The 13,485-nt window shown below is 34.0% G+C and overlaps 1 protein-coding gene across 1 annotated transcript; it reads left to right on the top strand.

Annotated features, from left to right (window-relative positions):
- Positions 1 to 341: 341 nt before the first annotated feature.
- On the top strand, positions 342 to 13,309 carry LOC140055200 (uncharacterized). The gene is made up of 14 exons (XM_072100454.1): positions 342 to 883; positions 1,681 to 1,809; positions 2,279 to 2,397; positions 3,053 to 3,113; positions 3,609 to 3,669; positions 4,306 to 4,355; positions 4,906 to 5,115; positions 5,346 to 5,732; positions 6,270 to 6,330; positions 6,745 to 6,897; positions 7,328 to 7,569; positions 7,700 to 8,134; positions 8,495 to 11,838; positions 12,037 to 13,309. Exons 2-14 carry the CDS (start codon positions 1,770 to 1,772, stop codon positions 12,115 to 12,117), a joined length of 5,244 nt encoding a protein of 1,747 aa, XP_071956555.1. The 5' UTR covers positions 342 to 883; positions 1,681 to 1,769; the 3' UTR covers positions 12,118 to 13,309.
- The last annotated feature ends 176 nt before the right edge of the window (positions 13,310 to 13,485 follow it).

Below are 13,485 nucleotides of genomic sequence, written 5' to 3'. Positions count from 1 at the left end.
ACTACCAAAATATTTTCACACCGTCTTCATCAATCTTGTCATTTTCATGAGAATTATAAAATGTATCAAACATGTCTAATTTGCTGTCATTTTTATAGGCCCTACATATCCACATATAAATTGAATAATTCCTGATACGTAGGCCTATATTATTTAAAGCTGGACCATAATTGATGGTGAATGATGGCCATGTCTTCGTCCGAATTATACCGGTAATTTACATTTTTGTATTATTATCAATATTCCAATTTGCAGTTCTATCATTCAAAGGTTTGAACGAACTTTTAATTTTAATCCAGCACCTTCAAAATTAGCCAGGTTTTGATTTTAATGTTTTATAGATGTGGAGAATCTCCATTCATCTATTATTATAGAGTAAAGTTTTCTTAAACTTCTGTCTTTGTAATTTGAAAGGGTGGTGAAAATATTTTTGATTCACAATTACACTTAAGAAAAATCGTTTATACAAGATAGATAGAAACTAATATTATAAATGCTAGATTTTTTAACAGCGACCTCTATTTTCTTAATATGATAGTGCCCTCTCTAGGTTTGGACATCGATGTCATTTTTCTAAGTTGGAGGTTTGGTGTTCTATTCGCGGGACAGTTATGAGGCGGAAAGTGGAATGTATTATTATTATTAAATCGATGTGAAATAAATGTCATTAGATTGATCATACTATCATACTTATTCAATTTACCAGATGTAATAGTTATATAAAAATAGAATTTTAAATTTTAAATCAATAGTTTTTGGACCAACCCTACATTATAATGGAATAGTCGAAGATTAATTGATGATGTGCAATCGACACAAAACCACACCGCCGCGAGACAACATGACCGCCGCGGGAGAATAGCGCGCGGGTTGTCAGAAAAAGGTACAATAAATAAAGTTAGTTTGGTGTTACTACCTGGAGCCTCAGAAGCCTGCTTAGCTACGCTAGCCTACTAGGCTTGTAAAGCTAGCTCCGTGGAAAACGGTAGTCTAATAAGCCTAGACATAGGCTAGCCTATTTATTATTATTAGTTAGAGGGGCCTAGCTAGTAGGGCCTAGGCCTAGGCCTAATAAATTGGCCTAAAAAAAGAGGCTGCCTAGTAGTAGTGGTGCCCCTGTGTCTATAGACTAAAGTATATTATAAGCCTAGTAGGCTAGCCTAGGTCTAGGCTTAGGCCTAGAGTTTCGCCCCTAGCTAGGCTAATAAAGTAGAGGTTGGGTTGTTAGGTGGTGGACATCTGTTAAGTTAAACTGTAGAGCCCAGCCTGTGCCATTTGAAATTGCTGGGAATTTTCATTCACAATCACAAAACAATATGACTCGCCATCACCTCTTATTTTGTCAGTGGGTGAATGGTTTTAACTTTGGTTAAGCTCGGGAGATTGAGGTGCGAGGGGAGTAGTGGCAAAATCTTTGTACGCCACAATTTGACATTATGCATTGCGCAATTTCAAATTGCACTGCTCAATTTTAACACAACAAAGTAACAAGGAAGGTAAACATAAAGCCCTGATGAGGATTACCCATCATGCACTCTGGCCGATAGCACTGTTTTGTTGTGGTGACTTTTAAAAAGTGTGATTATTTGAGGGGCCTTCTATTGATATTACACTACAGTGCTACCGCTAACAAATTGTATTTCTTGTTATTTAAATGCATACAAATTTTACTTTTCATAGCAATGTATGTTTTACTGTACTGAGTGATGTTAAAGTGAGTAAATCACAGTAGTTTTACGTCAGTACCTGTATTGCAGCCAACTGTCACCATGCTTTTTTTACCAGCTGATGTTGCCAGACTGGTGTTAGGTATGTACATACAACTACGCTAATAATTTCCTACTGCACTTTTTTGTAAATTGTCCAATGCAAACGATCTCTAAAACAAAGTTTAGTTTGGTAACGCAGCAAAATCTACTCGTACCCGTACCATAAACTTGACTTGAAAAGTTTGACCCAGACATTAATTGAATAACTAAAAAAAAACAAAAAGTGTAGAAATGTGCAGATGTCAATCAAACTGACCAATCATAGGACACAGAAATATACCTCCTGTATAAAAATCAAAATTCCTCACGATTTTAATGATAGTCAAGGGTAATCTTGTTTAATGAAGTTTATTTATAGCATATAAATTGAAATTATTTATTATTACCCTGAAATATTATAACACAAAATCGTTTCATTTATTATTTTATTATTTCCATTTTGCTACCAGGGTAGCTTTGAAATAAAACAGTAGAGAGAAGAGTTTTTTATTTTTGTTTATCTTTTGCAGACTATCTGGGAAGTGAAGGCTATGAAAAGTCTTGTGAAACATTTTTACTAGAATGTAATCATGTGGCAGCCATTTCTGATTACATTCACCAGAATAGTGCAGATATTAAAGATATTTTGGTAAGAATAAAACGGTGATAAAGTAAAGTTTATGGTACAAAACGCAATTCCAGGGTTTTTTTTCAAATGTAACTACATTTGGTTATCCAGAGGTCCCAAGTTAAAAAAACAAAATTTCTGTATTTATATATATATAAAATTTCTCACAATAGGGTGTTCTATAATGATTTTAATTATACTGTATAAAGTGCAGTATATATGCTAATAATAAGCTATACAAAAAATCTTTAACATACATCATCTGGGGATATCCAATACCAAATTTGCTACCTGGCTACTTTCAGTAATAAACAATGGATAATTCCAGAAACTTTCAAGCATGGTATAAGCCTAGCCATTTAGGCATTTTTTTTTTCAGACCATTACGCAGTAAGTGTCACTTTTTGGCATCACCAACAAATTATTTTAATCAATCCTCTACAATTCCTTTAGAAAATTAATAATTACCATATTAAGCTCTGTCTACACTATTTTTTTGGTTAAATTGGTTTGACAAAAAAAGGGTGATGTGCCAAAATATGGTAATTATATGCTTATATGTGGTAGTGATATTATATCATGTCCATATACATTTTTTTTGTCACATAAAGTTTGATAGTGTAGCTTAAGTCATTGATTGTATTGTGTTAATCATAAGTATTTTATTATATTGCAGCCTTTAGCAGACAAGAGCCTAACTACTATACTGCATGAATATTCAGTTAACAAGTTAGCCTGTGAGTATTTTTAGAGTTTAATTTACATTAACAATTTCTTTTAAATACATTTAAAAAACTAGTCATTTTTCTTTATTAACTGACTTTAGTTAGAGATGTCAATGTTTCGGCCAATGTTGATTATTTTAAGTTTTAACGAGATACTTTTAATACCACTACACTACAACATCATCATTGTCTTTATCACATAATTGAAGATCTTGGATAAACCACCTTTGCTATAAACAAACTTTGCCATTGAAATCCTAACAATGTTCAAAAAATATTATAGTACAACTATATGTTTCTGTGAATTTACAGTATCTTACATGCAGGGAAGGTATATTTTTAGCTAAAACTCATTTTACGCAGGTCAAATAGGGTGTCATCTTAGTAAACTAAAGAATAGTAAACTAAAGAAGAGACATGTGAGGCATTGTGTGATGTCATTCTTTTTTTTTTAAATCCACTGTTAAAGCTGGTTAATGTATATGCTTTTTGTGTTTTTTACATTAGTAAAAAGAAAGAAGAAACAACAAAAGAATAAACAGGACATTTTAGAATTACATAATGAAAGGTAAGTTATTTAGAATGATCTAATGTTCTGTTCCTGTAGACAAGATGAGATGGAGGGATGAACTAACAACACATGGTGGCATTGCATGGCAAAGAGTTGCTAGAGACAGAAGTTAATGGTCAATTGATGAAGAGGCATTCGTCCTGCAGTGGAAAGAAATAGGTTAAGAAGAAGAATGTTCTGTTCCTGTACCACCTCAAACTTAGATCTAAAGTCATAAGACCTTGCGAAAGTCCTATCTTATACATAACTAATATCATAAGCTGTTTTGGGAGGTTTAATGACTAAATCTTACACGGTTGTTCTAACACTCTTAAGCTACTTTCACATCGGCCCCGCATTCAGTACCGGCGCCCTGATATATTGTGAGCGTTGGCCATGCTGACTGTTGATTGGTCAAAAGAAAGCAATCATATGATTCTAGAAACAAATGACTTCTTGATCAATCCCTCCAAATTCAAAATCTGAATCAGGTACAGATTCAAATCCTACAAATTATCTTATTCTTTACCACTGAACCCATTTTCCATGATATTTTTCTCAGGACGCCGGACAGAATCCAGATGATATGTGAAAGTAGATTATTGCAATTTATTTCTGGTTATAATAAACTGTTCATTTGTTTCTTTTACCTAGTGAGATTAATTCCGAAGCGTTCCTAAAACCTTTTCAAGGAAGAAATCAATGTAAGATATTGTTTCTAAAGCTCTGTCCACACTATCAAAGTAGTTTGACAAAAAAAAGTGTGACATATATAATATGGTAGTGATGTGATGTCATCATGTCCGTATGGGAACACATTTTTTTGTCACCTAAAGTTTGATATTGTGGACAGAGCTTAACTAGATCCTCTGCAAAATGTTTCTAAGCTTACATGTGTGCTATCCAAACTTTATATATCTGTACAAATCAAATAGCAGGTAAATGTCTGCTTTATTTGGAATAGTTAAATACTTTTTACTTTGTGTTAAATCAGCTTTATACTTATTCAAAAAAGTGATATCAATCTGATTGTGAATATAGTTTTTAAAAGCCCAACTGAAAGTCTCTAAATCTCTGTTTACATTATCAAACTAACACTGATGTCATATCACTACCATATTTGGGCATATCACTACCATATTTAGGCATAACCCTAACCCATATCACACTTTTAGTTAGACAAAGCTTAACAACACCCAACATTTACAATTACAGTAAAAAGTTATGTTTTTGTCAATTTATTTTTTCATACAGGCTTTGCTATGAAAAAACTTCAATTGCTTCGCCTGCAACAAGAGAAGGATGCTAAAGCTGCAAGGTTAAAAAAGCGAAACCCTGTTCTACCTTTGACGATTACATACTCTGACATTCCACCAGGCGCTGTAATCATTGACCCACCTGAAACTGCCAGTCATTCGAGTCAGAGGTCAAACAATGTTTCTAGGAGTTTACAATCACAAACTGGTAACTTTAAAATTCACTCAGTCAAGTATGCCTTCATCTTGGAAAAAATCATTTAGTTATTAAAACTTTATCATTTGATCTTTTACATAAAAAAATTAAATGTGATGACGTTGAACTTTTTGATTTATTTATTATGGATACAGCCCTACAATATGTATAATAGGAACATAATACACACACCGAAAGTCTGTAAATTTAAATGATTAGTATTGTATTTATTCCTTGTTTAGCTTCTACACGGCTGCCATCCGAAGGCTTGCCTGTTGTGCCATCAAATGTTGACAGAATTGTGGTAGATCCTGCAAATTTTTGTAATACTCGACAGTATATTACAAGTGAGAGTGTATCTAGCAGTGATACTTTGAATCCGGCAGGAGGTCAGAAGTCAGGATCAGTAACCAGTCATAATATTCATTTAGCAAATGATCAAAGTTCAGTAATATTAACCAATCAGAACAGTCATCTATCAGCCAATCAACTGCCTGATGAGACAGTTAATCAGTTTGCTGATCTGGAAACCAGTTGTATACAATCATCCAATCAATATGCAAATGAAGTACAAGAAATGGATTACATTAGTGCTTCACCACCCATTCAACCTTCTCCAGAAAAACTATGTGAGTTTTATTATGACAATAACAAGTAATAACAAGTTGAGGGTTCTATATAATTTATTTAAAGAATATTTTAATTGTTTGAATGAAATAATGCACTTTTAAGATAAATCTGCTGGAGGGTTTTTTTACTCATTGCAGAATTATTTTTATTGTCATCTTACTTTTGTTTTTTTTTTTGTCGTGCTACATCAATTCATTCTTTGTTTTGGAATTACTTAATACAGTACAATTTTTTAAAAAGAAAATTATGAAAATTATCACCATTTGCTATTTGATACAAAGTCTTGTGAAGAAAAAGAAAAAAACATGAAAAAATACCCTCTCAATAGAACAATTAGTTTGTGTTAACTAAAGCTTGATTCCCACTATGACACAACAAGAAAGACGTAAGTGCAACGCAGGTAATTTGACCAATCACAAGAGATGGATTATTCAAACCTTGCGTTGCGTCTTAGTGGGAACCAAAAATAAGTTTTTGTTGTGAAATCACCTGGTAGAGTGTTACTAAATCTGCATATATCATTTTTATTAAATCAGATGAATCTAACCAGAAGAATACAGACACAGTCATTGGCCGACAAGCAGATAAAGATAAAGAGTGAGTAAAACTCAACTAAAAATAATTACATTAGAGAATTAGATGCATTAGAACAAGCAAATAGTCATGTAAGGCTTGGGTTTGATATCCAGCCTTTGTTTTGTGCCTTATTAAATTGTATGAAGAACATTGGGTCTATATACACAAGCCCGTAGCCAGGTTTTGTTAAAAAGGGAGTGGGGGTTCCACTAAAGGTGCAAGAACTCGTCATCAGCAAGGCTAGTTTAGGCCTCTTTACCATCACATCTGCTGCTAGTCTCTAGTTTGAAAAGGGCAATTCAGAAAAAACATCCTGTCTATGAGCTTTGTACAAATTAGACCTTAAACAGTGATGGCGAACCCTGTTACATAGAAGCAATAAGCATTTCCTTCTTTTTAAGAACCATAGTATACCTCATTGTCATTACATTTTAGTAAGGATACAAGCGTAAAGACTGGAGAGGATGGCACGAGCATCAGCCTTGGAGAGGATGATCTCAAAGAATTTCCAATGTTACTTGAAAAGTTGCTTAGTGACTCCTACCTACAGCAAAAACTGGCAGAAAACATTAACAAAGCTCTTCCAAGGTTTTTAAACAATTTTTATTTGTGATTAAAATATATTATAGATATATGATTATATTAGGTATTTAAACTTATTCAAGCTTGAAGCCTCTGTGACCTAAAGGTTAGAACACCTTGTCAGATAGAGGTCGCAGGGTGATCTTGTAGTCCTAATTGGACTACACACAGGTGTGGACGAATACTTTACAACATCTTTTAACCTGCCTATTATCATGAAGCTGCCACCAAATGTTACTCATTTGTCTGTCCATAACAAGGGAGGCTGAGATGGACCAGTACTGGGGTAATCCCCAACTCTACCAAATGAGCATATTGTTAGTTACACCCTGCTTGTTCACGGAATACTGGAAATATCTCGTACATAATGACCAATCGGATTACAGACTTCACGTACACTAAGAGATAATACCATTTATTTATTTTACTCATATAGTGAAAACAACCAGCCAACAATTTCAACTCCTATCAAACCACTGGACCCGCCAGAAGTAGAAAGTCGGAAAGTGTTTACAGACAGCTTCTTGGATGCTCACCTTTCTGAGGACACTATTCAAGATATTGTAAATATGACGACAGTTGACCCAGCATTTGAAGGCTTGTTTAATTTATTCAACATCAGTAAGCAAGAGTTTTTGCAAGAACACCTAAATCAAAGAGAAAAGTCACTTACAGATGGTAATTTTATGAATTTTATGAATTTTAATCTTTCAAGACCAGTTCCATAAAAAAGTTGATATGTATTATTTATTTTAATAACTTTTGTAGCAAAATATTTTATGTATTTGCTTTTTTTTTCTTTGCACAGATAATGTTTTAGCTTCAAATGAAATGAATAACACACAGCATTTGTCGCCTACAAAATCATTTTTATTTAATGAATGCAGTAATTCAGCATTGATACCCAACTCGCCAGAGAAACCCGCCAGTGGATTGCTAGATAATCCCTCTACTAGTGGTGTTCTAGATAATCCCAGCGCTAGTGGCTTGCTAGATAAACTCCCCACTAGTGGTTTACTAGATAAGCCTACCACTAGTGGCTTGCTAGATGAGCCAATCAGAAGTGACCTGTTAGATAAGCCCACCACTAGCGGCTTGCTAGATAAGCCTACGAATAGTGGCATGCCAGATAAGCCTACCACTAGTGGCTTATTGGACAAACCACTGGAAGAATCCAGCGATGTACCCGACAATTCAGGACGTAGGCGAAAATCACGCAAGCCATCTAAAAAAGATGTTTTAGGTAAAATAAAGTTTTTGTTAACTGTTTTTTCATGTTGTAACATTTTATATCAACTTTATCTTTGCCTTTTCAAGCAATTTTTGGTCCTATTGAAATATTATTTAGCCTATTGGGTGTTGATCCATCTATACTTAGACTCACCTATTCAAAACACATTTTCTACTATCCATGGCACATACAGTGCATTGTATATATGCTTAAAAGTGTAATTTAGTTCTGTTTATACAAGTCCTGCTTTATACCTAAAAAATATTTTTAATCAAATAAATGTTTTATTTATATATTTCATTCATTAATATTCTTAATAAATATTACATTGAATCTTAAAGCACATTATATACAAATATTTTCTTTTCTTAGAACCATCGAGTATTGTGATGATGTCAACAGGTACACCAAAGAAACAAGAAACATGTGCTCGAACCTCACCATTTACTGCTAGAAAAACTAACAGTGTTTTACCTAAAGTATCAGATTCTGAAGAAGGCAAGAAGAAATTAAAAACAAAAGAGAATTCACCAATTGACTCAAATTGTTATGAAAATATAAATGCGAATTCTGAAAAAAGGAGTAATTGCAATCAAACATCAATGTTGGATATTCCTCATTTAAATGAAAAACATATTTCAAGAAATGTAAAACTAACAAAATTATCTCAAGAAAACGTTGAACCATCAGAGAGATGTTTATCTTCTAAAAACAACAAAATACAAGGCATGAACTTACAGTCAAGTACAGAAACCACTGTTCAGGCAACAATAACTGAACGTGATAATAAACTCAAAGGTTTGAAAGACAAAGTAGAAAGAAACAAAACAAGCAGTTCTTTAAAATGTTTTGAAACATTTCCAGAATTTAGCCCAATAAATGAGAAGAACAGTATTCACAACCAACAGGGCAAGAGATGCACAACAACTATTTCGAGGTCTGTTTGCAGAGATCTTTATTGCAATAACTCAAAATCAGACAATGAATTTGCTTTAAGAAATGGAGATGAAGGAAGAACAACTTCCAATGATCTTCCTTCAGAGGTAAAAGAAAGTACATCATCAGTGTCTTTTGCTGCTAAAATTCTTGCTTGTGCTATGGAAGAATCTAGATCTCCGGTAAAACTAAACCAGATTTTGAAAACAAGGCCATCTCCAAAGAAAAAAGTTGCGGTGAAAGAAAATACAACACCAAGTCAAGAAAACAATGAACCTAAACTTAGTTGTTACACAGATGTATCATCCACTAGTGGTTTTGAATATAAACCATCTGAGGTGAAAACAGCAACAGGATCTATTCAATCCACTGGATGTAATAATCAACTAAAACCATCAGATGTTTCAGCAGAACTTGTTCAAACAGACAGTTGTGATTTTAAGGTCTTGGGAGTGACAGCAGAAACTGAACAAGTTCAGTCTGAACCATGTCATGGTTTAAACAAAGCGTCTGCAGAAATGGTACCAGAAATTGTGCCAGTTGATTCAAGTGGTTGTCATTTTGAAGTTCCAGTAACTGAAACTCAACCTGATCAATGTCATAATTTAAGACCATTAATGTTGTCAGCAGAAATAATACCAGTTCAGTCAGAAGCTAATTATTATGAAGTATCAGAGGTTGCTGCAGAAACTGACCATGCTCAGTTAGACCCAGCTCAATTTAATTATGAATTAAAACCATCAGAAATGTCAGCCCAATCAGGTAGTTACTATGAAGTTGCAGATACTGAACAAGCACAGATAGGTCAATGTAATAATTTTAAACCTTTAGGAGTGTCAGCAGCAGTTAACCAAAGTATATCATTGGCGCCTATAATTAACATTTCTCACAAGTCTGAACCGCAAATTGTATACAGCTGTCCTGTAGAAGTTGTGAATACATATAATTCTGTTATTCGTCCAAAAACCGCTGCAGATAACCCAACACCTTGTACAAAGTCTCTAACTTCGATGAACTATCGGAAAAGGTGGCAACAGCAGGCTTCCACACATTTTAAACAAAGGCCTATATTACCTGCTGGTTCGCAATTAAATTCAGTTAACCAGGTAATCAATATTCCTTGTCTTATCGATCCAATTTTGATTGGTCCATCTGAACAAGCATCAGCACCAATTCCTATCTCATACATTCCGCATAATGGAGATAGCAGCAGTCTTGATAATTCTAATATTTTCTCTAAGATTTCAAATTTTTCTGTTATACCGTTCAGCCAAAATGAGTCATCTTTTACTATCCAGAATTTAGCATCTAATCCTACTAAAACAGGAGTAAATATATCAAATTTGGAGTATGGAAACAGTAATGCATCTAACATCATCTCGTCTGTAGCAAGTAAATCAGAATTGTTCACTGCTTTGAGAGTAAAAGAAAATGATGCCTTAATGTCTACCAAACTGAACAAACCAGTCAAAAAATCAAACCGTGGTAAGCGCAGAATAAGACCGATTCCTGTGAACTCTGAAAAATATCCCCATAATTCTGTATTTATGTCCGCTGTGGAGAAACCAGTTGTAGAAAACAAGAATACTAATAAACTGCAAACTATTGATCTTATGGATCTGCATGCCATACAAACTGCAAGTTCTCAAGAATGTATAAACATCATTCAGACACCAGTTAAGGTAGTGGTAAGAAGAACATTAGATGGCGTTACGTCTTTGCAAGAGGTGAATGCTGATACTTCACAATCACCTTTGGAGTCTTCTCCAAATGTTAGTCAAGGTAGTGCAAGTAAAGGTCGAGTAAGGTTGCGGAAACAAGATTTATCTAGCCACTCTCATATTCGAATTCTTGATTTTGAGGATAATGATCCTACATTCGAGGACAAAGTAAAAGTAACTAAAGGGCGAAAAACAAAAAGAAAAGGGAATACAAAGAAACAAGTTTCAAATAAGACTAATAAAAATTCTCCAGCTGAAGAGAAAAGTATCGTCATAAACAATAATGAGGAGATAAAGACAAATACACCAAAAAAATTGGGTGAAGATTTGCCTTTTAAAAAAAGACCATTGCCAGATAGTACAAGTGATTTATGTGAAACAACAATTGAGAAAAGTCCTTTTAAAAGTCCTAAGTTAAAACAAAGTGTAAGAAGATCACCCAGAAAGAAGGCATCACCAACTGAAAAGTCAAAATCACCTGGAAGAAAATTGAAACCGGAAGAGAAAAAGACTAAAAAGTCTCCAAGAAAACGGTATAATAAAAAGACTGCGTGTCAAGCTGTGGTAGGTTCTCCAGCTAAAAACAGAAATAAACCAAATGTCTCTCCTGCTAACAAGAAACTTAAAGATTCTCCTGTTCAAAAGGGAAAGAAATTAAAAAGCTCACTTAGGCAGACTGAAAGTGCACCACCAGAGTTGAAACATGTGTCATTTGGGGAAGTTGACTGTATCACTTTGAACTCACCAGATGTTAGTCATAATATTGACCAAGAGGTCAACGAAGCAGCTCAACTGCTGATGGACATGGCCTCATCATCCCCAAGTAAATTTATGCAGGAGAAAAATGAGCAGCTGTATACCACTGCTCTTCACAAACCAAAAACACCTGGTGAGCCACCTGGATTAATATCTAGATTAACTCCTGCAGTACCTATGATATCTAATGTGACGCCTGGAATAGAAACAGGAGGGATAAAAAAAAGCCCAAGGAAACAGAAAATAAATGAAGATGTTCGTGGAGCAGGACAAAAGAGGAAAAGAAACTCCAAGACTGAAAAGGTACAGTGAAAACCCTCATTTTTTTCGAGATGGGCTTCTTTTATGGTATTTTATCATTTCTGAAAACAGAACAAAAGTAAATCAATGAGGCAGGATAACCTAAATGTTATAACAAAAATAACAGTCGAGAGTCTCTCCACATAAAAATACTTCTTTTTAGATCTAATTCAATAACAAATATTGCTTTTTTATACACAGAAATCAACTAAGAAGAGGAAAGGATTTCCAAAGAATATGGATGTTGATAAGTTTTTGTCAGGCTTGAAATACTGTGACTGAAAAGATTGTCAATGGAAGATGTATATCAAATCTTATACTTGCTTTTAACTGGTAGAATAGCAGATAATCCAACCAAGGCAATCTAATAACAGGATGCTGAGCTCCGGAGATCAAAGGGTTTGTCTGTGGCTGCAAAACAATCAGTTCCTTAAGAGAATATGTACATAGTACTATTGGTATTTGTTGCACCCAGACAAAAGACGAGTTCCTATCTTGGCAAGGCGAGCTCAGTGTCCTGTTGTTAGATTGCCTTGCTCCAACAAGCATTTGGATCCTGGGTTCTCAAAAGGGTTAGCTTGCAGGCTACATCTGTGGAAGCCTGCAAGTGGAGGAGAGGGTGGGGGCACAGTTCAAAATTGTTGAGAACTACTGATTTAAATACTAGTTGTTTAGTTATACCAAATTTGAAGAGAATATTTTTTCTGCTTATAGACATCATGAACGATGTGTTTTATATCAGAAATCTTTTTTTTTTTGCCAGAGTTTGTGTTGTTCAAAATTTTATATTATAAATAAAGATATTATTTTATAAAGCTAATCTGTTGGTCATATAATTTATTTTTATTTGTGGAAGGCTCATTGGATAATTTTTAAATTTTATGACTTGCTCAAATATACAATAGATTATTTGAAAACTGTCAGCATTTGTAAAAACATACATAGCCTTCATATAATATTTTATGGAAAATGTGTACCAAAATTATATTCTGGTATAAATGGTACTAATAAATTATAATAGTTAATTTAAATAGCTTTATATAGTACTAGTGCACAAGAGCCATCTTATTCTGACATATTGACATTTGGTCATTTGCATACTTGGCAGATGTAGCTTTTCCTTTGTTGATTAATCCCTTGTATATGCGTACAGCCTTGACTACCCCTAAATTGCCCAACAAACACTGGTGTGCACACCATACAGAACACCTGACACCCCGGTGTCTGGAGTTTGCTGGGCTACAGTACATGAATGGGCTACTAGTGTAAAAAAAATATGCTTCTTGCACACAATAGTACAGATTTAGAGGGAAGCCATAGAAATATACACTGTATAGTATATCTGAAGGATGCTTATAACTTAAAGGGTAGCTCCAGGCATAACATTTCTACTGTCTATTATAAACCCTTGCAACAGCATTGATAATAACTCCATTTATTTTATGTGGTAAGTGGAGTTTTCAATGCTGTTGCAAAAGTTTTATATCTTACAATGAACAATAACAATTTCAAACCTGTAACTATCCTTTAATGGTATGTTAAACATTACATTTCATTACTCTGTTGACCTATAGTTTGTTTTTTATACTGTATTATAACTTCAGTAGAAGATAGTGTATATTTAATTTTTCAAAACTGTATAGAAATTGT

The sequence above is a fragment of the Antedon mediterranea genome, chromosome 7 (genome assembly GCF_964355755.1).
Source record: "Antedon mediterranea chromosome 7, ecAntMedi1.1, whole genome shotgun sequence".
Lineage (NCBI taxonomy): Eukaryota > Metazoa > Echinodermata > Crinoidea > Comatulida > Antedonidae > Antedon > Antedon mediterranea.
The sequence above is the reverse complement of the archived record's forward strand: the minus strand, read 5'-3'. Positions and strand labels throughout refer to the sequence as shown.